The sequence below is a fragment of the Brachionichthys hirsutus genome, chromosome 4 (genome assembly GCF_040956055.1).
Source record: "Brachionichthys hirsutus isolate HB-005 chromosome 4, CSIRO-AGI_Bhir_v1, whole genome shotgun sequence".
Classification (NCBI taxonomy): domain Eukaryota; kingdom Metazoa; phylum Chordata; class Actinopteri; order Lophiiformes; family Brachionichthyidae; genus Brachionichthys; species Brachionichthys hirsutus.
Window position 1 is genome coordinate 46,779 of NC_090900.1, and position 26,846 is coordinate 73,624.

General features: G+C 45.9%; 1 protein-coding gene across 1 annotated transcript in view; it reads right to left on the minus strand.

Annotated features, from left to right (window-relative positions):
* rad17 (RAD17 checkpoint clamp loader component) overlaps positions 1–26,846 on the minus strand; it is a 54,964-nt gene that overhangs the window by 24,023 nt on the left and 4,095 nt on the right. The window contains exons 4-14 of the mRNA XM_068761082.1: positions 24,457–24,531; positions 24,097–24,235; positions 22,690–22,829; positions 20,608–20,660; positions 20,255–20,380; positions 17,830–17,899; positions 17,642–17,753; positions 17,360–17,554; positions 16,996–17,099; positions 16,771–16,917; positions 5,122–5,250 (exon numbers count right to left, since the gene is read on the minus strand). Of these exons, the coding sequence (XP_068617183.1) occupies positions 5,122–5,250; positions 16,771–16,917; positions 16,996–17,099; positions 17,360–17,554; positions 17,642–17,753; positions 17,830–17,899; positions 20,255–20,380; positions 20,608–20,660; positions 22,690–22,829; positions 24,097–24,235; positions 24,457–24,531 (1,290 nt within the window). The remainder of the gene's footprint in view (positions 1–5,121; positions 5,251–16,770; positions 16,918–16,995; positions 17,100–17,359; positions 17,555–17,641; positions 17,754–17,829; positions 17,900–20,254; positions 20,381–20,607; positions 20,661–22,689; positions 22,830–24,096; positions 24,236–24,456; positions 24,532–26,846) is intronic.

A 26,846-nucleotide genomic window follows, 5' to 3' on the forward strand; every position in this document is an offset into this window, starting at 1 on the left:
TGCCTGTAATCCAGTCACCTCCATTCAGGCACTCCACAGCACTGAAACAAACAGTGATGAAGGAAACAAAGGAATCCAAAGGAACAAGGCAAGTGCGTTTAACACAAACACGACTGTACAGCGTGACAAACAGACAATCTCAAGGACAACTAGCAGCTCTCCATGTTGCATGTTGTTCCAGGGTGGACATCAGCTCCACAAGGCCCAGAGCTTCTGGAAATGTCTCTAGAAAACTGAAAGAATTATGCAAAGGATAATCAACTTTGTTACGGGTGTTTAAAGCAGGGGCACTACACTAAGGACTGCAGATGTCGCCTCATTTGTGAAAACTGCACAAAGAGACACCCAACCTGTCTTCATGATTATAATTACAGACAACAAAGAGGAAGATACGTGAGTACAGACAACTCGGCTCAGGATAACTCACCTGAAACGGCCACAGTCACATCACTGAATGTTGTCAGATGTGAACAGACGGTTAGCACCTCAATGATAGTCCCAGTGTGGCTGTCAACTGCTAACAATCCACACAAGGAAAAACGTGTCTATGCGTTATTAGACACTCAGAGCGACGCTGTCTTCATTGATCAGGATGTCACATATGAACTGTAGGCAAACGCATGTCCAGTAAAGCTTAAGCTGACTACTATGATGGGGAAACATGCCGCTGTAAGCAGCGAAAGAGTATCGGATCTCTTAGTGAGAGGCTATAACTCAGCCACGGTCATAAAGCTCCCCACTGCATACACGAAGGACTGCATCCTGCAAACGAGGTCACATACCAACATGTGGAACGGCCAAACAATGGAGTCATTTACTGCCTATAGTTGATGAGGTCCCTCCTCTCCTCAGCTGTGAAGTAAGCCTTCTCATAGGTTACACCTGTCCTCGAGCTCTTGCACCCAAACAAGTAGTTTTAGGCAGAGACAATGAACCCTATGCCATTCATACGGATTTGGGATGGAGCATCGTTGGCAACTCGGTACGCTACAATGGCACACACGTGGCAAGCAGTCTCTGTCATCGAGTAACAATAACGGAAATCCCTCCCTCCACTCCAGCAGATGCAATACGTGCTTTGGGAAGATATTTCAAAGAGACTGACAGAAATGAAAGGACTGTTTCTCAAGAAGACTTATTATTCCTCCACAAACTTGAGCAAAGCATAACAAAACCTGAAAGTGGGCAAAGGAAGCACGTGAATTATGTGCAAAGGGTGGATTAAGGTCACACAAGGTCATGTCCACAAATCCTGATGTTCTTAACAGTATCCCAACTTCTGAGCATGTAACGGATACCAAAACAAAGGACTTGGCATTCAGTGAAACACAAACAGAAAGAGCACTCAGAATTTATTGGAATGTGGAGAAACATTACTTTACATTCAACATCACTCTGAAAGACCAACCACCAACCAGGTGTGGCATCTTGTCCACAGTCGCAGCAATATATGACCCCCTTGGATTCATAGCCCCTTATGTCCTCAATGGAAAGGGAATCCTTCAAGAGATGTGTCGTCAAGGAACTGACTAGGATGACCCGCTGCCTGAGCCACTTAAGCCACGGTGGGAGTATTGGAAAGGAGACCTGCACAATCTGAAAAACGTTCAAATAAGCAGATATTATGTTCCTGCAAACTTTGGAGATTTGGTGAAAAGAGAAATACATCACTTTTCTGATGCAAGCACCACAGGATATGGACAATGTTCTTATCTCAGACTCATAAACAAAAACAACGACGTCCATTGTACCTTCATCATGGGCAAAGCACGTGTCTCTCCCACAAAGGTCACCACAATACCAAGGTTAGAACTTACTGCAGCCGCAGTGTCAGTCGCTGTGAGCAATATACAAGAGAGGAACTGCTCTATGACAATGTCGAGGAATTCTTTTGGACAGACTCAAAGGTCACTCTAGGATACATAAATAATGAAGCGAGACGCTTTCATACGTTTGTTGCCAATAGAGTGCAAAATATAAGCAACAGTACTACTTCACAACAATGGTTTTACGTGCCTACCAGCAAAAACCCTGCAGACATGGCCTCCAGGGGCATGTCAGTAAATGAACTGCTTTCATCCAATTGGCTCACAGGCCCTCAGTTTCTGTGGGAAAAGGAGATACATCTTCCAACTAAAGAGACCTTTGAATCTCAAGTCGGAGACCCAGAGGTGAGAAAGATACAAACTCTAAGCACACAAACTGTTGAATATACAAGCCTTAGTGACCGCCTCACAAAATTCTCATCCTGGTCCCGTGCATTAAGCGCAGTAGCACGTCTCAGACGTTATCTGCTCAAAGACAAATCAAAGACACTCTCTACTGATACTGAAAGAGAAAATGCAAAAATTGTGATTATCAAAAATTTACAAAGACAAGCATACCAAAATGAAATAGAGACATTAAGCAAAGGCAAACAACTATCCAATGCCAATAAAATGCACAACTTGGATGTTTTCATGGATAAGGACAATCTGCTCAAGGTGGGAGGAAGACTACAGCGTTCATCTCTCCCCAATTCACTCAAACATCCAACAGTCATTCCCAGAGAGCATCATATCGCAAAACTGATAATTGCTCACTGTCATGAAAGGGTCAGTCACCAAGGAAAAGGCTTCACAATGAATGAGATCCGTTCCAGTGGCTATTGGATTCCAAAATTAAATCAAACATTTGCATCTTACACTCGCCAGTGTGTGTTTTGTCGGAGACAAAGGAGACCTGTGGAAGTACAAAAAATGAAAGATTTACCCACAGAAAGAATTTAACTCTCTCTCTTTCACATACTGTGGACGTTTTTGGCCCATTCATAACCAAACAAGCATGAAAGGAATACAAAAGGTATGGCCTTCTTTTCACATGTTTCTATTCACATGCAATTCATGTTGAAATGTTAGAGGACCTATCAACAGACGCTTTTATAAATGGACTCAGTTGATTCATTGCCTTAAGAGGTGCCATCAGACAAATAAAATGTGATCAGGGGACTAATTTTGTAGGTGCGAAAAATGTACCGAATGCAGCACAAAGTAAAGTAAGCGCTGGCAAACTGACAGCCTTCCTTGCAGAGAAACAGTGTGATTTTGTCCTAAACACACCTCATGCTAGTCACGCAGGTGGAGTATGGGAACAACAAATACAGTCTGTGAGAAACGTTCTTAATGCAATATTGGCTCTCACATCAGGTCGTCTCACCGATTCTTCACTCAGGACCTTCTTGTATGAAGCAGCTGCAATAGTACATAGCCGCCCCCTAACTACAGACAATCTCAATGATCCAAACAGTTTGGAACCGCTCACTCCAAATCATCTTGTCACAATGAAAAGCTCAACTGCTTTGCCTCCTCCCGGACAGTTCGTTAAGGAGGACTTGTATGCCACAAAACGATGGCGTCAAGTACAGTACTTACTTGAGCAGTTTTGGAGCAGATGGAAAAAGGAGTACCTACAGAACATTATGACCAGACAAAGATGGCATACGGCAAAAAGGAACATGCAGATAGGAGACATTGTGATGGACAAAGATGAAATGCAACCGCGATCCCAGTGGAAACTTGGAAGAATCTTGGACACTGTAAAGGACACAGATGGACTTTGGTGGTTCAAATTGTCTTTGCAGACAGAGATCTTTCTAAAAAGGGTCAACAGGTGAATAAAATGTCTATAGTAGAACGTCCTGTTCATAAGTTACTTCTACTACTAGAAGATTGTGCAAAATAAATGGTAAATGAATTTGGAATGTTTAAAGTTATAAGATATTTACAAGGTTATTGATTAGTAATGTATTTGAAGAAATTATTTGTATTTTATGTGTAAATAGTAAATAATTTGGTGGGAGTGTAACGACAGATATATAAGGTTAATATTGTTTAGATAAATAAGTAATTGTATTTTTGAGTTTGTGCTTTTATTTTGTTAACCTTGTAACCGGATGCTAAGCAACGGTAGTGCGCCTAGACGGAACGAATGAGAACGACAGAAGAAACGGACTTGACATAAGGAAATAATTTAATGTTTTTAGCATCGGTTGATTGAGGAACAAGGTAAATGTGATTGTATCTGTGTAATAGTTGTATTTTAAGTATTTTAATGTTTATGGTTAAATCGTATTTTATGGTAAGGATTGTGTTTCAATGTTTGAGTTATGAATGGTAACGGTTGAATGATGGTTAATTTTATTGTGTGTTATTTTTTATTTTCATAGCTCTTACGTTGGTTAATGGACGGAAGGTCAAAATAAACTATTAAACCACCAGTTCTGGCCTTTTTAAATCGACTGGATGCTACAATCTTCTTTACTGGGTTCAGTTAAGTAGCAGCAAACTGGTTGGCAACAGGTGACATAGAGAAGCGTTTGGAAAAAAGCAGACACTTTAGCCTGGTTTGCTCTTTTGAGTAGGTGTTTATTTATCTTTAGTTTTGGATAATTTTTATTCCACTAAATCTATCAACTTCATTCTTAACTTGCTGTCTAAATGTTACTGACATTCAGTCTACCTGTGCATGAAGCATGGACATCAGTAGAACACCAGAGTGAAGGAGATTGGAGGGATTGTTCAGGAGACATTCAAAAAGAGTTGATTCCCCTGACTACCAAGTGAGAATCACGGGCCCATATCTTAATGCAATCTTTGCTGCCAGAAGAGAGTGTATTTTGAGAGGGTCTCTATTTCACCTGCCAAAATCCTAGATTCATGACTGTTGTGCTGGACTTGTGTCTAGAGCAGGCATGGGCAAACCCAGGCCCGGGGGCCATATGCGGCCCGTTGGGCTATTTAATCCGGCCCGCCGAACTTGTCCAAATTATATAGTTAAATTACATTTTATTATAATTAAACCTCATTCATTTGACCTTTTCCCCGTAATGCTACCTGTAAAATGCCAAATCTTTTAATGTAATGTCTTTTACATGTCATTTACATTAGCTCACACCAATACTCCATCCATCTGTTCCTGGCCCCGCCCCTCTGTCATATTTTAGAACCCATTGTGGCCCGCGAGTCAAAAGGTTTGCCCACCCCTGGTCTAGAGTGTCTAGCAATCAAACTGGAGATCATTCATTCAGAAAACGACCACAGTAGTCTGAGATAATACTGAAGCAACAGTACCAGTGTCTCTTACATTCTTGTTGACCAGCAGCCAGTTGGGTTTATGCAGCGGTCTGAAGCCAACAGAGACTTTTTGGGAGCTGGAGTGAAGTAGTCCCCTGGTGCTAATTGAAGAACCATAATCCTCCATGGTGCTATGACTCTGAAAACAGCAGAGCAGAACACAGCCCTGAATAAACACCGTACTGATGCGTCATCATAACCGTTAATGTTGTACACAGGTGAAGAAAATCTGAGTTGTACATTGTCTGTAGGATCTCAGTCTTTCAGGTCATGGTGAATCACGAAAAGCAAAAAAATAAAGAATCAACTGGACTTGTTAAAGTTTGATTGAAGACTTTCACCTCTTATTCAAGAGGCTTCTTCAGTTCTGAAAGACTGGTCGAGGGTCCAGATGCTTATACTCCAGAAATCAAAGATACAAAGAAGGGACCGAAACCACCAAGGCAATCAGACTCACCAGGAGTATTAGCATTCGCTTTATGAATGCCAGTGCTCCCCGGGAGTCATTAAAACCTGAATAATGAATCCTCATGAGTCATTAGCATTCATAAGTCCCCCCACCCTCAGCTGAGTTGCTTAGTTGAATGAATGAAGAATATATTTATTAGATAGAATGTTAGAGTACAAGTACAGTCACACAGTAGCATGTATTACAGTACAAATAAAGTCAAACATCCTGTCTCAGAGGAGCATTTCTAAAAAGCCCTTGCGGTCTTGTTTCCGTTGAAAGTCCTTCGTACATAAATCATCCACAATTAACAATACAAATTTAACAATACAAATAAAAAGTTGAGATTGAAATTGAAATCAACTTCACAGGTAGACCCAAGCCTGTAAACAAGTAGCTTTAGTGCAAATTAGTGGCACACTACAAGGCTAGTTTAACTGTAAAACTAAACACACATAAACAAAGAAGAATTAAAACGCATATACAATGTTTTACTGGTTGTCCAAGTACCGTTAACACATTAGTACTGCCTTCAGTATTAGCCCTACACGGGATAACGGCATTGCTCAGATACCCAAATTCACTGCAGCCCAGTGAATTTGGTGACACTAGTGTCTAAAAGGGATGTTATTGAATATCTGTGTCGTGTCTCTCTTCGCTGTTGCAGCGGTTTTGCAATTTGCAGACGGTCCCTTTGCATTCGCCTCACAGCCGGTTGCACGTAGAGGTCATCAAAGTTATTTCTGCCGTACAACCAACAAGTGTGAGCTGCTAAGAACAAGTGTGATGTGACAGATGCAGCCTTTTACAAACACACAGCTTTCGCAGGCCACAGAAAATGACGTGGCGTGCCATATCTGGCCACATCTGGCCCCTTGAGTTGGACAAATGTGACTTACTGGTTCATAAATAAAAAATAGCAGCACATTAAATTAGAACATATTAGCATTCTGTGAACCGTCCTCTTGTAGGATTAGCTAAAAGTGTACACTACAACAGCACTCAGCATCCTGGTGGCCCTTATAACATCACCACATCACACACAACAGCAGCACAAATGGATCGATTGATTAATTACAAATAAGAACGTTTCTCCCTTGTGCCGCTCTCAAGCCCAGATAAATGCTGGAAACTGGATTACTGTTGGTCAAAGACAGAGATGAACAAGAGGAGGAAGATGGGTGCATCAACAATGAGAGAAGAAGGAATGGAAGCGTTTAGGACTGAGAGTAGAGACTTTGAATGTTGGGACGATGACAGGAAAAGCTAGAGAGCTGGTGGACATGATGAAGAGGAGGAGGAAGGTTGATGTGTGTCCAGGAGACCAGGAGGACAGGAGGCAAGGCTAGAAGCTGAGGAGCAGGATTCAAGTTGTTTATAACGGAGGAGAAGAAAGAGAAATGGAGGAGGAGTTATCTTGAAGGAGGAGTTGGTGCAGAGTGTTCTAGAGGAGAAGGAGAAGTTCTTACGCTCCACAGGTAGGAGGTGAGCTAGAGGAGAAGGAGAAGTTCTTACGCTCCACAGGTAGGTGAGTTAGAGGAGAAGGAGAAGTTCTTACGCTCCACAGGTAGGAGGTGAGCTAGAGGAGAAGGAGAAGTTCTTACGCTCCACAGGTAGGTGAGTTAGAGGAGAAGGAGAAGTTCTTACGCTCCACAGGTAGGAGGTGAGTTAGAGGAGGAGGAGAAGTTCTTACGCTCCACAGGTAGGAGGTGAGTTAGAGGAGGAGGAGAAGTTCTTACGCTCCACAGGTAGGTGAGTTAGAGGAGAAGGAGAAGTTCTTACGCTCCACAGGTAGGAGGTGAGCTAGAGGAGAAGGAGAAGTTCTTACGCTCCACAGGTAGGTGAGTTAGAGGAGAAGGAGAAGTTCTTACGCTCCACAGGTAGGAGGTGAGTTAGAGGAGGAGGAGAAGTTCTTACGCTCCACAGGTAGGAGGTGAGTTAGAGGAGGAGGAGAAGTTCTTACGCTCCACAGGTAGGAGGTGAGTTAGAGGAGAAGGAGAAGTTCTTACGCTCCACAGGTAGGAGGTGAGTTAGAGGAGAAGGAGAAGTTCTTACGCTCCACAGGTAGGAGGTGAGTTAGAGGAGAAGGAGAAGTTCTTACGCTCCACAGGTAGGAGGTGAGTTAGAGGAGGAGGAGAAGTTCTTACGCTCCACAGGTAGGAGGTGAGTTAGAGGAGGAGGAGAAGTTCTTACGCTCCACAGGTAGGAGGTGAGTTAGAGGAGAAGGAGAAGTTCTTACGCTCCACAGGTAGGAGGTGAGTTAGAGACAAACACCAGACACTATGCAGAGAACTGCGCTGAACAATTTCTTTCTGTGGCAGAGGAATGGGGAATTCAAGAAAAAATCACCACAATTGGAACAGCAGTGCACGAGCCATGATTGCAGCAGCAAGACATCTCCCATTGGAACACATGCCGTGTGCTGCTCACATCTCGCAAAGAACAATCACTGGTAGTGGGTTTAGTGATGCATTAGCAAAATGCCCCAAAATAGTGGGTCACTTTAAACACAGCCCTGCCAACACGGAGGAACTACACCAGGAGCAAGCAAGACTGGGGAAAGAAAAACAGTCACTCATGCAGGATGTTTCCACAAGGTGGAATTCAACGCTGGGTATGGTCTCTCGTCTCCTAAAGAACCAGGAGGCTGTTTTTGCTGCTTTAGGCAAACAGAAGCACAAGCTAGCCATCTTAACTCCATCAGAGCTGGTGGAACTTCAAAAGCTGGCAACCGTCCTTGAGCCATGCAGGTAAATAAAACTATTTTAATTGGACGTTGTTTTTGTTACTGTTCTTTACAAGTTCTATTTGACAGTTATTTTGTAAATGAATAATTTCTTTCCTGAACTGTCTTCTGCAGATTTGTCACTGAGCTTCTTGGAGGTGAGACATGTGTCATGTTCAGTGATTTTACCTGCTCTCTGCCACCTGAACCACACCATGGAGGTCTCAGAAGACGACACAACCCACATGGTAAACTTCAAGACTACCTTCACAAAAGATTTATCCCAACGTGCAGCTACACTCAACCACAAATGGCTCAAGATGGCTCCTGTGCTTGACCCACGCTTTAAGGATTTAAAGTGTCTTGCGAAGGGAGAGCGAGAAGAGGTCTGGACCAGCCTAGAGGCCCTGCTGCAGCAACAGGGTAAAGATGCTCCCAAAAAGAAGCCTGCTCTCTTCACTGTCGTCTGACTCGGACTCAGATGAGGAAGGCCTGTGTAATAGGGCCCTCACCATCAGTGAGACGGACTGCCCACTGCAGTGGTGGTCTGGACAAGCAGAGACCCACCCTCAGCTTTCTGTCCTCGCCAGCAAGTATTTGATTAGCCCTGCCACATCTGTCCCATGTGAGAGGCTGTTCTCACTTGCAGGTCATCTCGTAACCAAAAAGAGAGCTGCCTTGAACTCTGAAAATGTGAACAGGCTAGAGGGAGAAAAATAGAAATGGAGGCATTGTGTGGTAAATGTTTTTGTTTACAATTTTATCAATAAGAAATTACCAGCCATTAAATGAGCTTCAGTTAAAAGTCATGTCTGTGTGTATTATTTGATATGTCGTCCAATACAATTTATTTGCATAAAAAATGTTGCTTTTGAGGAAATTATGGTCATGCGATTAATTTCGATTAATTAATCACAAAGCATATAGTTAATTAGTTAAAAAGAATTAATCAAGTCCCACCACTAGTAAAAAGAGGCTTTTGACGTCCCTTTTGGGTTTTGTTTCTTCCTGTTGATTTATGTAGCCGCTGCCGTTCCGCTGTGCTAAGCTATCCAATAAAGCAGCATGAGAGGCTAAAGACAGCACGAGTAGAATATTTGTTCTTCTGCACTCCAAGCGGCTCTTTCCTCGACCTGCACGCCTTAACATTATTAACAGGAAAACGTTTACTGTACGTACTATATATTTATATTTCTCAAACAAATGTTTAGTTCTGAAAAGGTTTTGATCTTTGGTTTCATTCTATAATACTGAAACAATCTATTTAGATTAATGCCTGCCTGTTAAACGTGTATAAAGTGTGTGGTGAGGGGTTTTACAGCCTTAAAACATTTATGTACATGTACAATAATTAAAATAAAATAAAGATGACTACATTGCAGATTTCACAGATTGTGGGTTATTTTTAGAACGTAACCCCCGCGGAAAATGAGGGACTACTGTACTTGCGCTCGTTTTCTCGCAGTTTACGGCTAAAAAACACCAAGGGCTGCCATGCACCAGCCACATGCTGCTCAACCACGGCGCCCACAGCCACGCCCGAGGCGTCGGTCGTCAGAGCAATGGATGCTGTGGCTGAAGGGTGTGCAAGTAATGCTGCGTTAGCCAGGGCAGATTTAGCCCCATCAAAGGCCTTGCACCGTTCTGGATTCCAGTCTACCTGGTCCTTAGCCTTCTTTAACCTCAAAGCATCGTAGGATGGCTGCAGGAGATGAGCTGCGCGAGGGAGGAAACGGTTGTAAAAATTCACCATGCCCAGAAACTCCTGTAAGCCTTTAACAGAGACTGGGCGTGGAAAATCTGCCACCGCCTGCACCTTAGAAGGCAACGGAACTGCGCCCTGCGATGAAATGTGGTGGCCCAAGAAATCCATCACCGGCAGTCCGAATTGGCACTTAGCTGGGTTTACTATTAAGCCATGCTCGTCAAGGCGCAGAAAAACCTGTCTAAGATGCAACAGGTGCTCCTCCGCTGGCCACTAAAATGTCATCAAGGTAAACAAAAACAAACGGCAGGTCACGCAACACTGAGTCCACGAGTCTCTGAAATGCCAAAAGGCATGCGCATGAACTCAAAAAGCCCGAACGGAGCAATAACTGCGGTCTTGGGCACATCCTCTGGACGTACCGGAACCTGGTGATAACCGCGCACCAGGTCTACCTTTGAGAAAACCGTTGTTTCTGTCAGGCGAACGGAAAAATCCTGGATATGCGGAATGGGATAGCGGTCATGTGCGGTAATATTGTTTAAGGCACGGCCGCCACAACCCATCCGCTTCGGGTACCATGTGGAGCGGTGAAGCCCAAGGTCTGTTCGAACGCCTCACTACGCCCAGACGCTACATAGTAGAAAACTCTTCCCTCGCTGAAGTCAATTTGACAGTGTCAAGGCGCCGTGCATGTGCAAAAAGCGGTGGACCTACAGTGGGAATGAAGTGCTCTACCCCATGCTTAGCAACCGCGGTAGAAAAGGTAGAAAATCTGCCAGTAACCGCAGAAACGCATCGCCCGACATTTAAAAACTTGCATGCATCAGCGGCCCAGATCCCCCTGTCAGACATGGAAAAGTTGTAAAAGACACAGCATCAATCAATCGTCTATTAGCAACATCAACCAGTAAACCATTTGCACATAGAAAATCTGCACAGATGATAGGAACAGTCGTGGAGGCTATAACGAAGTCCCACTCAAAACTGCTTCAATGGAAACAGACAGATGCAGACCTGGTCCCAAATGTCCCAATAGTGGATCCGTTGGCAGCACTCAATTGCGGCCTGCTGCCGCGGGCTGACAGGTCCAAGTCAGGATGCTCTTCTGAGAGCCGGAGTCCACCAGAAAACGGCGTCCTAATAGGGAGTCTTTCACAAACAGCAGCTCTTTCTGCTCACCAGCGCTCACAGCTGCCACTGAGCGCTGACTTTGGCGTTTCCCGGCGCCTCAAACGTGCACGGAAGGACACAATGCCGAGCCTTGCAGCCAAAACGCTGGTGGAAAAAACACAGGTCACCTCTGCGCTATTTACGCACGGAGACTCCAGCCACCATGGCCGGGTCCGCGTCCTCTGCTGTCGGCTGCAGGGAAGTTGACGCCAACCACTGCCCGGTGGGACGTCTGGACGTCAGCAGGATTCGATCCGCTTCTTCAGCCAAACCCCGGAGATCGTTAGCGGCCAAGCACAGGGAATTGGCCAGGGCTGCGTGCACAGGAGGCGGAAGCTGGCGCAGGAAAATTTGCGGGAAAATGAAGCCGCCTTAATCCGAGGCCAACAATGACAGCATATTGTCCATGAAGTCGAGGTCACCCAATCCGGGCAGAGACAGGAGTTTGTCCGCTCTCTCCGCGGCGGCCAGACTGGATCTCCAAAGCAGGAGCTGTTTGAGCGCGGCGTATTTCCCGTGCTGTGAAGGGGCACGAAACAGCTGCATTACGCGGCAGTGGCTATCCACATTTTGATACAGCTGCTCAGGGGGAACTGGCCCTCCACACCTTCCTGCGGGGGCTCACACCTGAAAGACTGCGCCAGCATGTTCACCTCGCCGCCGACACAGGGTCCACCATCTCCCTGATAGGCACCGACACTCTCGCCTTACCTTCCACTGCGTGGATGCCAACCGACACCAAGCTGATGACAGTGACAGGGGAAACAGTTGTCATAGGGGGAGCAGGCGGCTGACAGTGAGGGTCGGAGGCCAGGAGGTGATCCATGAGTTCTGTCTCGCCAACATCCAGGACCAGTGTATCATCGGTCTGGCTCCAGGCTGGCCGAGAAAGTGGGAACCGACCGAGGAGGCGCCACCAATCAGCTGCAGTTCAACGGCGGCCCAGCAGCCTGGCACAACCCCAACCTGCCCCAGAACTGACCACAGAGTCAACTGTCGCCCCAGACAACCGAGGCCATATACCAGCTATGGCTACGCAGCAGCGATGGCCTAACTCCCCAGCAGCACCAGCAGCTGAAACACCTCCTTGATGGCTACAAAGACATTTTTGCTGCCAAAGATAAGGACTGTAAGCAGACTGGCCTGCTCCAGCACACCATTGAGACGGGTGATGTTCAACCCATTCGCCTACGACCTCATCGGCTGGCCCTTTCTAGACGGCAGACGGCAGAGGAAATGGTCCGTGAGATGCTTGCTGCTGGTGTGATCGAGCCGTCAAATAGTCCATGGGCGGCCCCGGTTGTCTTGGTGAGGAAGAAGAACGGCTCCTGGCGGTTCTGCGTAGACTACCGGCGCCTCAATGCAGTCACCAAGAAAGACTCCTACCCACTCCCTCGCATCGAGGACGCCCTCGACTACATCGCTGGGTCCAGCTGGTTCAGTTCCCTTGATCTCCGCAGTGGCTATTGGCAGGTGGAGCTGGCCCCCGAAGCAAGACCAAAGACTGCCTTTACCATCGGCCAGGGGCTATGGCAGTTCCGTGTCATGCCGTTTGGACTCTGCAACGCACCAGCTACGTTTGAGCGGCTGATGGAGAGGGTGCTGGTCGATGTGCCGCGGAGTCGTTGTGTGGTGTACCTTGATGACCTGCTGGTGCATGCCACTGACTTCGTCGGAGCCCCGGCAAACCTGGGTGAGGTTTTTGCTGCCATTCGCCAGGCCGGGTTGCGACTGAACCCTGCCAAATGTCATCTGCTGTCCAGGGAGACGGAGTTCTTGGGCCATGTGGTTAGCGCTCGTGGTGTGGCTGCTAACCCGGCGAAGGTGGCTGCAGTTCGAGAATGGCCAACCCCAGCCAATGTCGACGAGCTGCGGAGCTTCCTGGGACTGGCTTCATATTACCGGCGGTTCGTCCAGGGCTTTGCCAACATTGCCGACCCACTGCACCGCCTCACCAACAAGGGCCAGCCGTTCAACTGGGACGACAAATGCGCAGCTGCCTTTGCCCAACTCAAGAGAACTCTCACTGAAACCCCAGTGTTGGCGTACCCCAATGCTCAGCTGCCCTTTATTGTGGACACGGACGCTAGCAACGTCGGCGTCGGGGTTGTCCTCTCCCAGCAGGGGGAAGAAGGAGAGCGTGTGGTGGCCTACTTCAGTCGAGCGCTGAGCAGAGCAGAGAAGAACTACTGCGTCACCCGTCGGGAACTACTGGCAGTGGTCCTGGCCCTGCGGCAGTTCCGGCCGTATCTGCTTGGGAGCCACTTCCTGCTCCGTGCTGACCACGCATCGCTCACCTGGCTTCTAAACTTTAAGAACCCTGAAGACCAGGTGGCCCACTGGCTGGAGGTCCTCCAGGGATATGACTTCGACATCCAGCATCGGGGGGGCGACTTCACGGCAACGCTGATGCGCTCTCCCGGCGTCCATGTGCAGCGGTAGAGTGTCGCTACTGCCGGCGGCAGGAGGAACGGAGCCAGATGACACTCAGCGTGGCCAGCGCCAGCCCCTCCAACGATGGAGAAGGATGGCTCCCGCTGACCACTGAGCAGCTGAAGCAGCAGCAGGAGGCTGATGTGACTCTTGCATTGGTGGGGGGCTGGCTGGAGGTGGGACGCCGTCCTGAGTGGGCCGAGGTGTCTGTCCTGGGGCCTGAAGTGAAGGCTTACCACTCTCAGTGGGGCAACTTCGTGGTCCGTGACGGAGTGATATACCGGAGGTGGCAAACGCCAGGACGAGGGTACGACCTCCTGCAGCTGCTGGTGCCAAGGGCCCTACGGCCCCAAGTTCTCCAGGTGGTCTACGGTTCGGTGGGGGCAGGGCACTACGGGAATGCCAAGACCCTCAACCGCCTCAGGAGGCGATTCTACTGGCCGGATTGTCGGCGGGAGGTGGAGTTACATGTCCACTGCTGTGATGCCTGCACGGCCCAGAAGGGACCGACCCAGCGCTCCCATGCCCTGCTACAGCATGCCCTGCTCTCCATCGGTGGGGGCCCCGATGGAGAGGGTTGGAGTGGACATCCTGGGGCCCTTTCCAGTCACCAACTCTGGCAACCGCTATGTTCTGGTGGCCATGGACTACTTCACAAAGTGGCCAGAGGCGTATGCGGTCCCAGACCAGACCGCGGCTACGACCGCAGAAAGCTGGTGGAGGAGATGTTCGCCCGTTTCGGGGTCCCCAACGAGCTCCACAGTGACCAGGGACGGAACTTCGAGTCCCAGGTCTTTGGGGAGGTCTGCCGACGGCTGGGGCTGAGTAAGACCAGAACAACTCCGCTCCACCTGCAAAGTGATGGGCTGGTGGAGCGGTTTAACCGCACCCTGGCCACCCAGCTTGCCATCCTCTCCAGTCAACACCAGAAAGACTGGGACCGTCACTTGGTCCTGTGGTCCTATCGGTCTGCTGTTCAGGAGTCCAGCCAGTGCACGCCTGCCGCTCTTATGATTGGGAGAGAGCTCCGGACACCGGTGGACTTGGTGTTTGGTGCCCCGCCAGAGCCGGAAATCCCTGGGGGGAAGGAGATGGACTATTTTCGCAGGCTGAGAGAGCGCCTGCTGGTAGTACACGACTACACCCGCCAGGCCCAGGCAAACTCTGGCGTTCGGCAGAAGAGGGGCTACGACGTCCGTTGCAGAGGACGGGCCTTCATGCCAGGGGACAAGGTGTGGGTCTACTGCCCTGTCCGCAAAAAGGGGATTTCTCCGAAGCTTCGCAGCCACTGGCAAGGCCCCTGTGACATCATAGACCGATTGTCTGAGGTGGTGTATCGGGTGCGGATGTCCGGCAAGGGACGCATGGTGGTGCTGCACCAGGACAGACTCTCACCGTACCGACCCCTCGCCCCAGATGCTGGTGAGGCGAGTGGTGGCGGTAGTCCGTGCGCCGGCCCCTGTGACTCCCCGCCTGGCACGGCTCCTGCAAAGTGGCCAGAGGCGTATGCGGTCCCAGACCAGACCGCGGCTACGAACACAGAAAGGCTGGTGGAGGAGATGTTCGCCCGTTTCGGGGTCCGGCTGGCAGCCGCCGCTGCCAGCCGGGGTATTTAAGGGACTTTGTGTTGGGTGATGGGGTCGCCGGGGAGGTCTGACCCCTCAGGTGGGGGCTATGTAGCGATCATGGGGGCCGGTCACTGTGTGTGAGGCGCAATGCATCATGGGAGTGACTGGGTTGTGCTTTTGGCACCATGAGTGAGAGGGGTGTTGCATTGAATGTGGGTTAGGGTTAGGGTAGTCAAGTCATCCTGCGTCACAGTAAAAGCACCTGCTGACACAAGCTCGTTTCCGGTGTGGTTCCTCTCCTTAACCTCGCTACAATATTTAAAAAGACATATTACCATGAAAACGTCCCAAGTTTGCCACATACAATCTGACCCGCATGCCGGTCGGAAAAGTAAATCATAACCACGTCGTTATATTTACCGTGTTGCCGTGGCAATGGCCGGCATTCCCCATGTTAATCAAATGAGTGCAACACAAAACAATCACCAATGTTCTGAAAATGACATATTAGCATAAAACGTATCAAATTTGTCACATACATTCTCACACACATTGCCGGGCGAAAAGGTCAATGACACCCAGGCTGCATTTTTTACGCTGTTGCCATGGCGATGGCCAAAATGTCCCATATTATCCCATTACAGTTGTGACTGAACTGTGGGCGACGAATGCAGCTCAAATCTAAACACTTGTGAAGCACTGAGGACAAAAGCGGCGTGCGTCGGCTGGTCAGCTCATCGGCCTGTCAGCCGGCGAGGGCCTACGATGCCGCTTGCGGCTTTAATTTCTAGAAGAGACTCGAACATTTGGCGGCTCTGAGGAAAAGACAGGAGGCGGAGATGAAGACACTAAGTGGGAGTGACCGGGTTGGATTAGAAATGAGACAATAAGAGGGACAGTGAAGGTTAGATGTTTAGGAGACAAGGTCAGAGAGACCAGACTTTGATGGTTTGGACATGTCCAGAGGAGAGACAGGGACTATATCGGTAGAAGGATGCTGAGGATGGAACTGCCAGGGAACAGGACTAGAGGACGACCCAGGAGAAGAGACATGGACGTAGTGAGGGAGGACATGAGAGTGGCTGGTGTTGGGGAGGACGATGCAAAGGACAGGACTAGAGGACGACCCAGGAGAAGAGACATGGACGTAGTGAGGGAGGACATGAGAGTGGCTGGTGTTGGAGGACGATGCAAAGGACAGGACTAGAGAACGACCCAGGAGAAGAGACGTGGACGTAGTGAGGGAGGACATGAGAGTGGCTGGTGTTGGGGAGGACGATGCAAAGGACAGGACTAGAGGACGACCCAAGAGAAGAGACGTGGACGTAGTGAGGGAGGACATGAGAGTGGCTGGTGTTGGGGAGGACGATGCAAAGGACAGGGTGAAGTGGAGAAGGTTGTGTTGCTGTGGCGACCCCTCACGGGACAAGAAGACAATACAGTAGTAGTAGTAGTATTTGAATACGTTTGTAGTTCATTTGACTTGAAATTAGTAAGTGGTGTTTAACCATGTTAGAGAAAAAAATGTCATCTTGATATTTAATTTTCGGCAAGCCTGCTATAACCATGTATGAGAAAAGCCCTCATAGATGCACCTGTACACTGACCAGCCAATCTGCAGTGAGAAGGTCAGCATCCGACAGATATTTGCTGGCTTGGTCCACATCATCTACACCAGAGAAGAAGTCGAGGTAGTTTTGATGGAGGTACAGGTTGAATAATTCTCCAGGGATGTGTGACCGCTCAACAACCACCTGAACAAAAAGACATGCCCCGATGAATTCTGAATGCTCAAAGTTCATTTTAGCAGTCTACAAAAAGCACATCTCTACCTCAGGGTTCACTAGTAATGCTTTTCTCTGCTGATGGGACAGATGAGATGGTAATCGTTGTTCTGGATCACATTCAGCTGATTCAGAGCTTCCGAGAGTCCCTCCTGTTAATGACAAGCATGCGACAGATTTACACCCATTAAAGGAATGTCATGTATACAAAGCTATCCTGCAACTATCATGAAAGAAACAATAAAAGCTGCGTGTTCGTTACGTCTCAATACTATCACCGATAGTGCCTTCAATAGACACAACAATAATCATCACTGTGTAACAACAACAGGACCCTCAGGTCCACATTCTGTTGGGTCTTCCCATTGCAGTAACACAGAGGCGCTTTATGGATGCTGGAAGCATGACTCACGTTTGCAGTGCAGGATCTTTCCCAGCGCTCTGAACAGGAAGAGAGGAACATCTTTCCCTCCTACAGCCTGTTCCTCATCCTGCTCCTTCGTCTTATACGACTTCTTCATATGGCTTTTTCTTGCGGCGCCTTTGCCCAGTGACATCACAGGTCTGTCCTTTCTTATTCTCCATCGCCCCTTTTCTACAGATGTGTCTAAAGGGCAATGAGGTTGTTACAGAAACAGAAAGGATTTTCAGCAGATGTGGTCGCTCTGGTATGGTGGATGAAATCCCTTCTGACCTGGGAAAGAGGAAAACTGGAGGCTGTTGATGGCACTGCGAATATCTCCTGAGCTTCCTGAACACAGCTTCTCCAGCACTGCTTGGTTTGGCACGAGCATCTTCCCGCAACTCTGCTTGGAATTATAGGAAATATGTAACAGAAAAGACAGAAACTAATGTTTTACCAAATACAGCGTTTCCTTCAACCTTTTCTGCCTCCAGAGTTGAAATTCGAGTTAAGACCTTCATCATTGTGGTTGGAGCCACTGGGTTAAAACTGGAAGCAAAGAACACAAACAAATATTTAGGCCTTAATGCCAGCATAATAATATTCAGTTTGGGATAATGAATGGATATAGATCAACAAACTGTTGATGACTTTATGTATAACAATAATTGTTTTCTTATGCTGATTCAATTGAATCAGTTTCATTATAAAGCGGTTCAAAAGACAAATACAATGTGTATCACAGACAGCAAAAAATATTTAAGTAAATATATAATGAATATAAATAAATAAACAATCTGCTGATGTAGGGAATTTTTTTTATGCACAATTAAAAGCTAAGCTATCTACAACATTTTGCAGTTTTCATTAGATTCGATTTTTTCGTGCGTGTCAAATATTTGTGTTTCAGAGTCTCTGTGCTGCACTGTTCTGAAAAGCAAAGCTACCCCTCCCTGTGCCCACCCCCAATTAAAGCTCTGTTTAATTGTACTATGTGTGGGACCCATGATGTTTAGCATGTAATGGACACGCCCCCCCCATTCTCATATTTAATTTTTAGTTATTTTGCGGTATGTAATATTGTTCAGCTGTATAATGTGAAATATTCAGATACAGTGGTTAGATGAGCAAGGCTCATGTAGGCGTGTTGGGGGCAGCTTTAGGGGTCCTTAGAGTGCACGAGTGTACGGAAGAATGAGGAGACGAAGAGCTGCTGCATGACGCAGCCACATCGAGCTCCGCACCGTAGTTTTATATTCACGAAGAACCAGATTAAAGGTATATAAAATTCACCCATGCCCGCCTGGACATTCAGTTATTGTGTCCAAGTGCACAACACACGCATAGTCTCTCTCGCAAAACTTCAAGTACCCAAGGCACTCAAAAAAGAACGGGCTGAAGCTGAAGCGTCAAATCTTTATGCTTCTCTGTCGACTGTCTTTATGCTTTGGATATAATGGGTTGATTAAATATAAGTACATCAGATATGTTTTGCTACTACAATTGTTGTGAAATACAGAAGAGAAAATTTTTAAATTCGATTCCAAGAGCGTCATAATAAAGACTGTGTTGATGCAAGACTCAGCAGTTATTAATTATTGGATAATAGCAGTGATTAAGTGGGTTTCTGTGAATAAAAAACAATATGAATTGGGATGGTTCTGTCTGCTACTGTTGTAAATAAAAGATACACTATGTTAGAATTTAGTTGTAAAGAAATGTGTTCCTCAATTTTCCAGATTCTCCACATATGTGCCTTTCAATAATTTGGGCCAGATTTAATGAGGTTTTTGCACTTTCTGTCTCAAACATGTAGTTTATCAATTAGTCACTGACTCAAATCCCAGTTTTGATGTCATTCATGAGTGTTTGCAAGGCGTGCCTCTCATGTGCATTTTATGTACCAACCAAGGCTGTGATTAATAGGAATGCAAGAGGAAAATATTAACTCAACTTATTAATGTTGAACCAATGGTGGGTGCGTAGTAATTTATCACCGATTTAGAGCTAAATTCAATAAAATACATATAAGACAACATATTTAATGAAATCTTGACTTACCATTTTGAAATGTACTTCTGACAAGGCTCTCCAGTTCAAGAACGGTTTTCTTGCTATATTCGTATTTACAATATTTCCTGTTGACAATTACTTCTTGTCTGACAACTTCCTCTTCTCTGCCAACATCTGCACTGCATTCCTCTTTAATTATTTCCCTCAGTCTAAGTCTCTCACCTTAGCACTGGAGGCTGCTTCAATTGATGTGTTCATGAATTTGTGAATCGCCCCCCAACCACCCACATTTTTTCTAGACGAGTCCCAGAATTTATCAATTTGAAGTAAAATCGGTGGAGCTCTGCTGATCAGCTGTAAAATGCCACCTGTTGATTAAATGAGGGTGAATTACCAAATCACCATATTTTCCAGACTGTAACTCAGTTTATTTTCCAAAGATTGGCTGTGACTATTACTCTGGAGATATTTATAGCCCCGAACATATGGTAATAGTATGCAATATAAATAATATAATATACTAAAAATAATTATAATATAATAATACTAAAATAATATTAAAAATGACTGAAATCATATTGTTAATGTAGCACAAAAACATGATTTTCTCTGTATTTCATAAAGTCGCTTTATCTAATTAAAGTATTTATTGTATTGCTTAACGTCAAATTCTAATGTCCTGTTTATCATTAGTGATCATGGTTATAGTTATTAGCTAGTGAAGCCAATAAATTGTTTAGACTGTCATCAGTGTGTCCAATAATCAGTCAATAATCAGTCATATGGAGTTCAACACATCACAGAATAAGAGCCACGACATTAGAACAGTTCCTGCCCAGCCCATTGGGATGAAATCTATCCAACAGGGCTCTGTGGGGTCTAGTTTGGAACCTGATGCTGCTGATGTTCAACTCATCCTGGATATCTCTGGGGAAAAGGAAGCGAGATCTGCTGTCTCCACTCAAACTGTCTGACACTATAAACACCAGAGGACATCGACAGGACTTCACAAAGCGCCTGAAATGATACACAGCAGACAAATGAAAAGCCGGTGATACGACAGAACAATACATGTAGAGGTGAACAGTATCAATGAACACTACATATTCAAGCCACTCTGTGCTGCAGAAAGACTTAGCAGGTTCACCAAATACTGCTACCGGGTTAAGAAACACATTGCTCAAATAAACACAGTTACGTTTCTGAGACTTGTGTATATAGAAATCAGAAAGATATTAGCTTACCTCAGGATATCGTGCAGGCTTCCAGGCTGTCTATAAAACTGGTTTGGGAAATCCTGGAGAGAGAAAGATGTACGTTTTAAGTCAGGGTAGTGTCCAAGTTAATATAAACCAAGCAGTTTTCTACCTCAGATCATGTTGGAAGAGATGGCCACACAGTGTATCAACATGAAAATGTTTTCAGAGTGGTGTTTGAAATAACAGTAGCTGGTCAATGAGAACAGTCCACGAAACAGCTGGAAAAATCAATCCAAGGGTCCCAGATGGGACCCGGACAGATACTACTGCATTATATTCAAACCAAATATAACCTAAAATGGGAACTAAATAAATTTGGATTTTCATGGGTAACATTATTTCACAACTTCAATAAAATTATCCATATATTCTACTCGTGCTGTCTTTAGCCTCTCATGCTGCTTTATTGGATAGCTTAGCACAGCGGAACGGCAGCGGCTACATGTATCAACAGGAAGAAACAAAACCCAAAAGGGACGTGACGTTTCTGCTCCTACAAAATAAAAGCCTCTTTTTACACAGAGAATAAGAGCGCTATTAAACAAACGCTTAACAAATAAACATGACAGCTTTTAGAAGTAACAAATTTAATTTTAATGATCAACCTACAAGGTTGAACACATGAGAAGTTATTAATAGCGACTCGCGCGTATTTCACAGTTCCTCCTTGCGCCGTTTCAAGGCGCGTTCAAGTGCAAAAAATAAAATCTGAAAAATTGCATTAAAACTCCGCGAAGCAGCGAAGTCGCGGAAGATGAACCGCATGAACTGTACTACTGTATTCTGAATCTGAATCTCATCAATCTGGAGACTGGCTTGGAAAATCCAACAATGTTTCTTCAGAACATCTGTTAAGCAAACAACATAATCCAGGAAGGTAACAACAAACTAGGATATAGTCAATCTGAAGCGAAGAATACTGATGTTTCAATTTCCTGCCCTCTTCCTAAACAATACTGGACTGAAATGTCCCTGAAAACCAGGCTCCAAACTTCCCAAAACAAACTGATTCGGCTACTCCTCAATCTGGGGCCCATGACCCACCTTCTTCCTGGACATTTTGCTAGCCTAAAATGGCTCAGGGTAGAAGACAGGGTTAAACAACTCAAAATGGGATTGGCATTTAAAATAGTCAATGCAGCTCTGCCCTCAGTCCCCTCAATCCCTGCATACCTGAATAAACACCTCCACAGATTTAGTGACACCCACAGCCACAACACTAGAGGGAGCTCAAACAACAACCTGATTACCCCCTCCTATAGGACTAACATGGGTAAATCATCTTTTTACAATACTGCCCCCCAAGGGTGGAACTGTTTGACTCCTGCCCTCAAAACATGCACCTCTTTGGCCTCCTTCAAAACGGCCCTAAAAATACACCTTTCAGGGGGACAGAAACGGAGATAGTCATCACGACTCTCTCCGGATCAACCCCCCCCCCCCCCCCCCCCCCCTTTTGTCCACCTACGTTGTACATATTATGTGTCTTTTTAATTTATTGTTATTTTGCATCAATTGAGTAATTGAATATTAGTTTTATTTGTATTGTTAAATGTCGATGATTTATGTACGAAGGACTTTCAACGGAAACAAGACCGCAAGGGCTTTTTAGAAATGCTCCTCTGAGACAGGATGTTTGACTGTACTTGTACTGTAATGCATGCTATTGTTGACTGTACTTGTACTGCTCTAACATTCTATCTAATAAATATCTTCATCATCAAATATGTGAATAAATAGACATTATACATCAATGTACACTTTTTAGGATCTGAGCATATTATTCTTGGATTATTATTATTCTCAACAAAATGCTGAAACAAGCAAGCAGAAACTGGAAGAAACGAGCAGAACTGCAGTCAAACACATGAAAGAAACAGTTATTGACATACAAAAGTAGTGTGTGTGTGTGTGTGTGTGTGTGTGAGAGAGAGAGAGAGAGTGTGTTCACCTTTTAATGCATGAATGCATTTTCCTAAAGTGTTTGAGTTTTCCTTGAGTATAGGAATTGTAAGGGATTAATTTATACGCACAAAAAAACACAAATGCTGAAGGTGCAAGACATACCTCTACCAAAATGAACTTCTTTTCTGCGGTTGCTCCATCACCCACCATCTTCAGACAGTTATATTTATAGGCTCTGAGCAAGAAATCTCGAAACTGAGAAATCTGGCTGCTGCAGCAAAAGCCATTATCCATCCATCCTCCTGAAAAAAGGGAAAGAAAAAATAAATAAAACATGTCCGTCAGATCAGTACCAAGTCGTCTTTGAAACACTCAACAAAAATGTTTTAGTCTAATGACACGAGGCAGCTTTTCAGCAAGTTCCAATTACCGAGACAGAGGTTGTGTCATCGCTGGCGTTTGTCTGTCCGTCCGTCTGTCCGTCCGTCTGTCTAACCTTTAGCAAGTTAACTCAAACGATTCTGGACAGATTTGGATGAAATTACCAGGAATTTCCAGATGATTACATTTTGGTGCTGATCCAGAAGAGATGCTGGATTATGGATCATTTTGAATTGTTCAGTAACATTGCAATCAATGGATATTCAAAATTTGTTCCTCAATATCTCGGTTGATTATTGACCAATGTTTATGGAATTTGACAGTCGTGTAGAGGTTGGGGATCTCTATCTCACCACGGAATGTCGTCTGGATCAGATTCAGAATGACGACAGGAAAATATATTTAATTTTAACACTGAAAACTCCATTTACGGATTAAAAAATCAACTCTGATTCACTTTGACTTTTCATGTTGGTGTATAAAGATACCAAGAACAATCTAGAACACATATGTCAAAGTCAAGGCCCGGGGGCCACATCAGGCCCGCGAGAAGGTTTTCTACGGCCGCTGGGATGATATTGATTTATTATTAGAACCGGCCCGCAGCCCGCAGATATTTTACACGCACCAATACTACATTTCCCACAATGCAACAGTGACGCTTCATTTCAATATTTATTAGCGCAGCAGTCGTTAGCATAACAGTAAAGCTAACTTTCAGATACACATCAAAAATGGCAGAACGGAAGGTGGACACAGAGAACCGGGGGTTTCAAGGTGGGGGTCGGAGTCCATGTTCATGGAGGGAGCTGGAGAACCTGCGTGTCTTCTGTGTGGAGGAAGTGTGGGGTACTGAAAGAGTATAATCTGAGACATTATGAAACGAAACACGGACAAAAAGAAGAATATGGGAAGGTTGAGGAACTAAAACGAGGCCTCAAATCTCAACAGGGTCTGTTCAAAAAAGCGCAAAGAGCATTCGATCAGACCGGCCCTCGGCTGTAGCTACATGTTTTATTTGGTCCTCTGTCCACTTGACTTTGACACCCCTGATCTAGAACCTTCTGGTGCTGATCCAGATCACCATGTGGACGGTGTAGATCCAGTTAGGAGGGGAACGAGCTGCTTGGGGGAGGTCTTCACAGTGCTTTTCTCGTTCATATTAGGACAGTCAGAATTTGTCCTCACCATCCTGACTGCTGAAGTGGGGCTCCTGGTTGATGGGGTTGGTCCACTGTTGGACTCTGAGGCCTAGTTCCTCTGACAGTATCTGGACTGTGGTGGTCTTTCCACAGCCTGAAGGTCCGGTCAGTAGTAAGATGCCACCCTGTCGTCAAAGAGAGGCAACATTTTCAACAGTACCGGAGACATTGACGACAGTCAAGCAACAAGATTTGCTCGAGACATTATCTTTGTCCACAGCTGGATGTGAAGCCATGCAGAAGATAATGTTGGAATGGGGAAACATATATTTGCAATGATGCGGATACATGGTTTGGAGCCAATGCAAAGTTTTTAAAATCATGAATTATTGGAACGGGAAAGTACCTTCAGTGTGTTTGAGTGAACTCTGATCCAGTTCTCCACTTCTTCTATCTTCTTCTTGTGGACAGCCAACTCAGCCTACATAGACGCACACAATAATAATGATAACAGTAACCATCAGCATCATCATCATCAATAAATAAACACCACAAACACCTAATAATATTTTTAATTGCATGATACTACTGCTGTACGTTCTTCTTGTCCCGTGAGGGGTCGCCACAGCAACCTAACCGTCTCCACTTCACCCTGTCCTTTGCATCGTCCTCCCCAACACCAGCCACTCTCATGTCCTCCCTCACTACGTCCATGTCTCTTCTCCTGGGTCGTCCTCTAGCCCTGTCCTTTGCATCGTCCTCCCCAACACCAGCCACTCTCACGTCCTCCCTCACTACGTCCATGTCTCTTCTCCTGGGTCGTCCTCTAGTCCTGTTCCCTGGCAGTTCCGTCCTCAGCATCCTTCTACCGATATAGTTCCTGTCTCTCCTCTGGACATGTCCAAACCATCAAAGTCTGGTCTCTCCTATCACAGAGCACACCTGATACTTTCCTCCCCCCGTTCCAGCCTGCCTGCACACGATTCTTCACCTCCTTTCCACATTCTCTCCATCACTCTGCTCTGTTGACCCGAGGTACCTGAAGTCCTCTCCCTTCTTTACGTCTCTTCCTTGTAGCTTCACTGTCCCCCCTGGGACCTTCTCATGTACACACATGTACTCTGTTTTACTCCTGCTCACCTTCATCCCTCTCTTTTCTAGAGCAGACCTCCACTTCTCTAGATTCTCCTCTACCTGCAGATCACAATGTCATCTGCAAACATATTCAGAGGAGCTTCCTGTCTCACCTCATCTGTTAGTCTATCCATCACCATGGCAACAAAAAGGGGCTCAGAGCTGATCCCTGGTGCATCCCACCTCTACAATAAACTCTCCTGTTACTCTTACTGCACACTTCACTGCTGTCCTACATGTCCTGAACTACTCTGAAATACTTCTCTGCCACTCCAGACTTCCTCATGCAGTACCACAGTTCCTCATGCAGTACTACAATACTTCATGCAGTACTACAGTACCTCATGCAGTACCACAGTTCCTCTCTGGACACCCTGTCCTAGGCTTTCTCTAGATCTACAAAGACACGATGCAGCTTCTTCTGACCTTCCCTGTACTTCTCCATTGCTAGCATCAACGCTAACGTTGCATCTGTGGTACTCTTCCTCAGCATAAAGCCATACTGCTGCTCACAGATACTTACTTCTGCTCTTAGTCTAGCCTCAACCACGTTTCCCATAACTTCATTGTATGACTCATCAGCTTTATCCCTCTATAGTTTCCACAACTCTGTTTGTCTCCCTTCTTCTTGAAAACGGCCACCAGAACACTTCTCCTCCATTCCTCTGGAGAAGTGTGCATGATGTAGTACCTTGTGTCCCGTAGGTTAACAGCACTGCTGGCGGTCGTTGTTAACCCGGGCCTCGACCGATCCGGTATGCCTTTCTTATATACGTTTATCTGCATGTCCAATTGTGGCAAATTTTTACGCAGGATGCCATTCCTGACCCAACCCTCTGCATTTATCCGGGCTTGGGACCGGCACAAGGGAGAAACTCACAATGCTACAATAGCTCCTGCTAACTGCACGACCCGTGCCTGAAGTTGCTTTTATTTGCACGACACCGTTCAAAAAATAAATGCAGATCAAAGGGAAAATATAAACAGATTAGGGCAGTGGTTCTCAAATGGTGGGGCGCGCCCCCCCGATGTCAGGGGGGGGTGCCGTTTTTTTGCCTTATGAGAGTAAAGTGTAATTGCACATCCACTCCAGTAGTTGGCAGTGGCGCCCTGATTGTCAGAGTGCGCGCAGGGAGTGTTAGCAGAAGAAGAGCAGTCGTAAACAATCTACGGTGGGAGAAGAAGAAAGACCTAACTTCCTCATTTTCTGTTGCAGACTAAAAAAAATGGTAATAAAGTTATTCTTTGTTGTAAGTTGATCTATATTTCTTTCTTTTTCATATTTCTTTGTATGTTAATAAGGATACAAGAGTGGTTTTTTTTCGGGGGGGGGGGGGCGCGAAATGTTTTTTTCTTCCTAGGGGGGGCGCGACAGAAAATAATTGAGAAGCACTGGATTAGGGAAATAAATGTAAATTTTATTTCAAAATGTAGATAATTAAAATTATTTTAGGAATAACATAAAATACCTAAAAGCAAGCAAGAATAACATCTTAAAAAATGTTACAGCAGATCAGAAGTGCAGATCAAGACACAAATCTAGTTAACCCCAACTAAAAAGTTGCTGATTCCACTTCAGAACGTGAAAAGCACTAAGAGCGCAGACCTCCACCGTGCAGCTCACCAGTGGCGTGCACAGACATTTTGGGGGGCAAGTGCTCA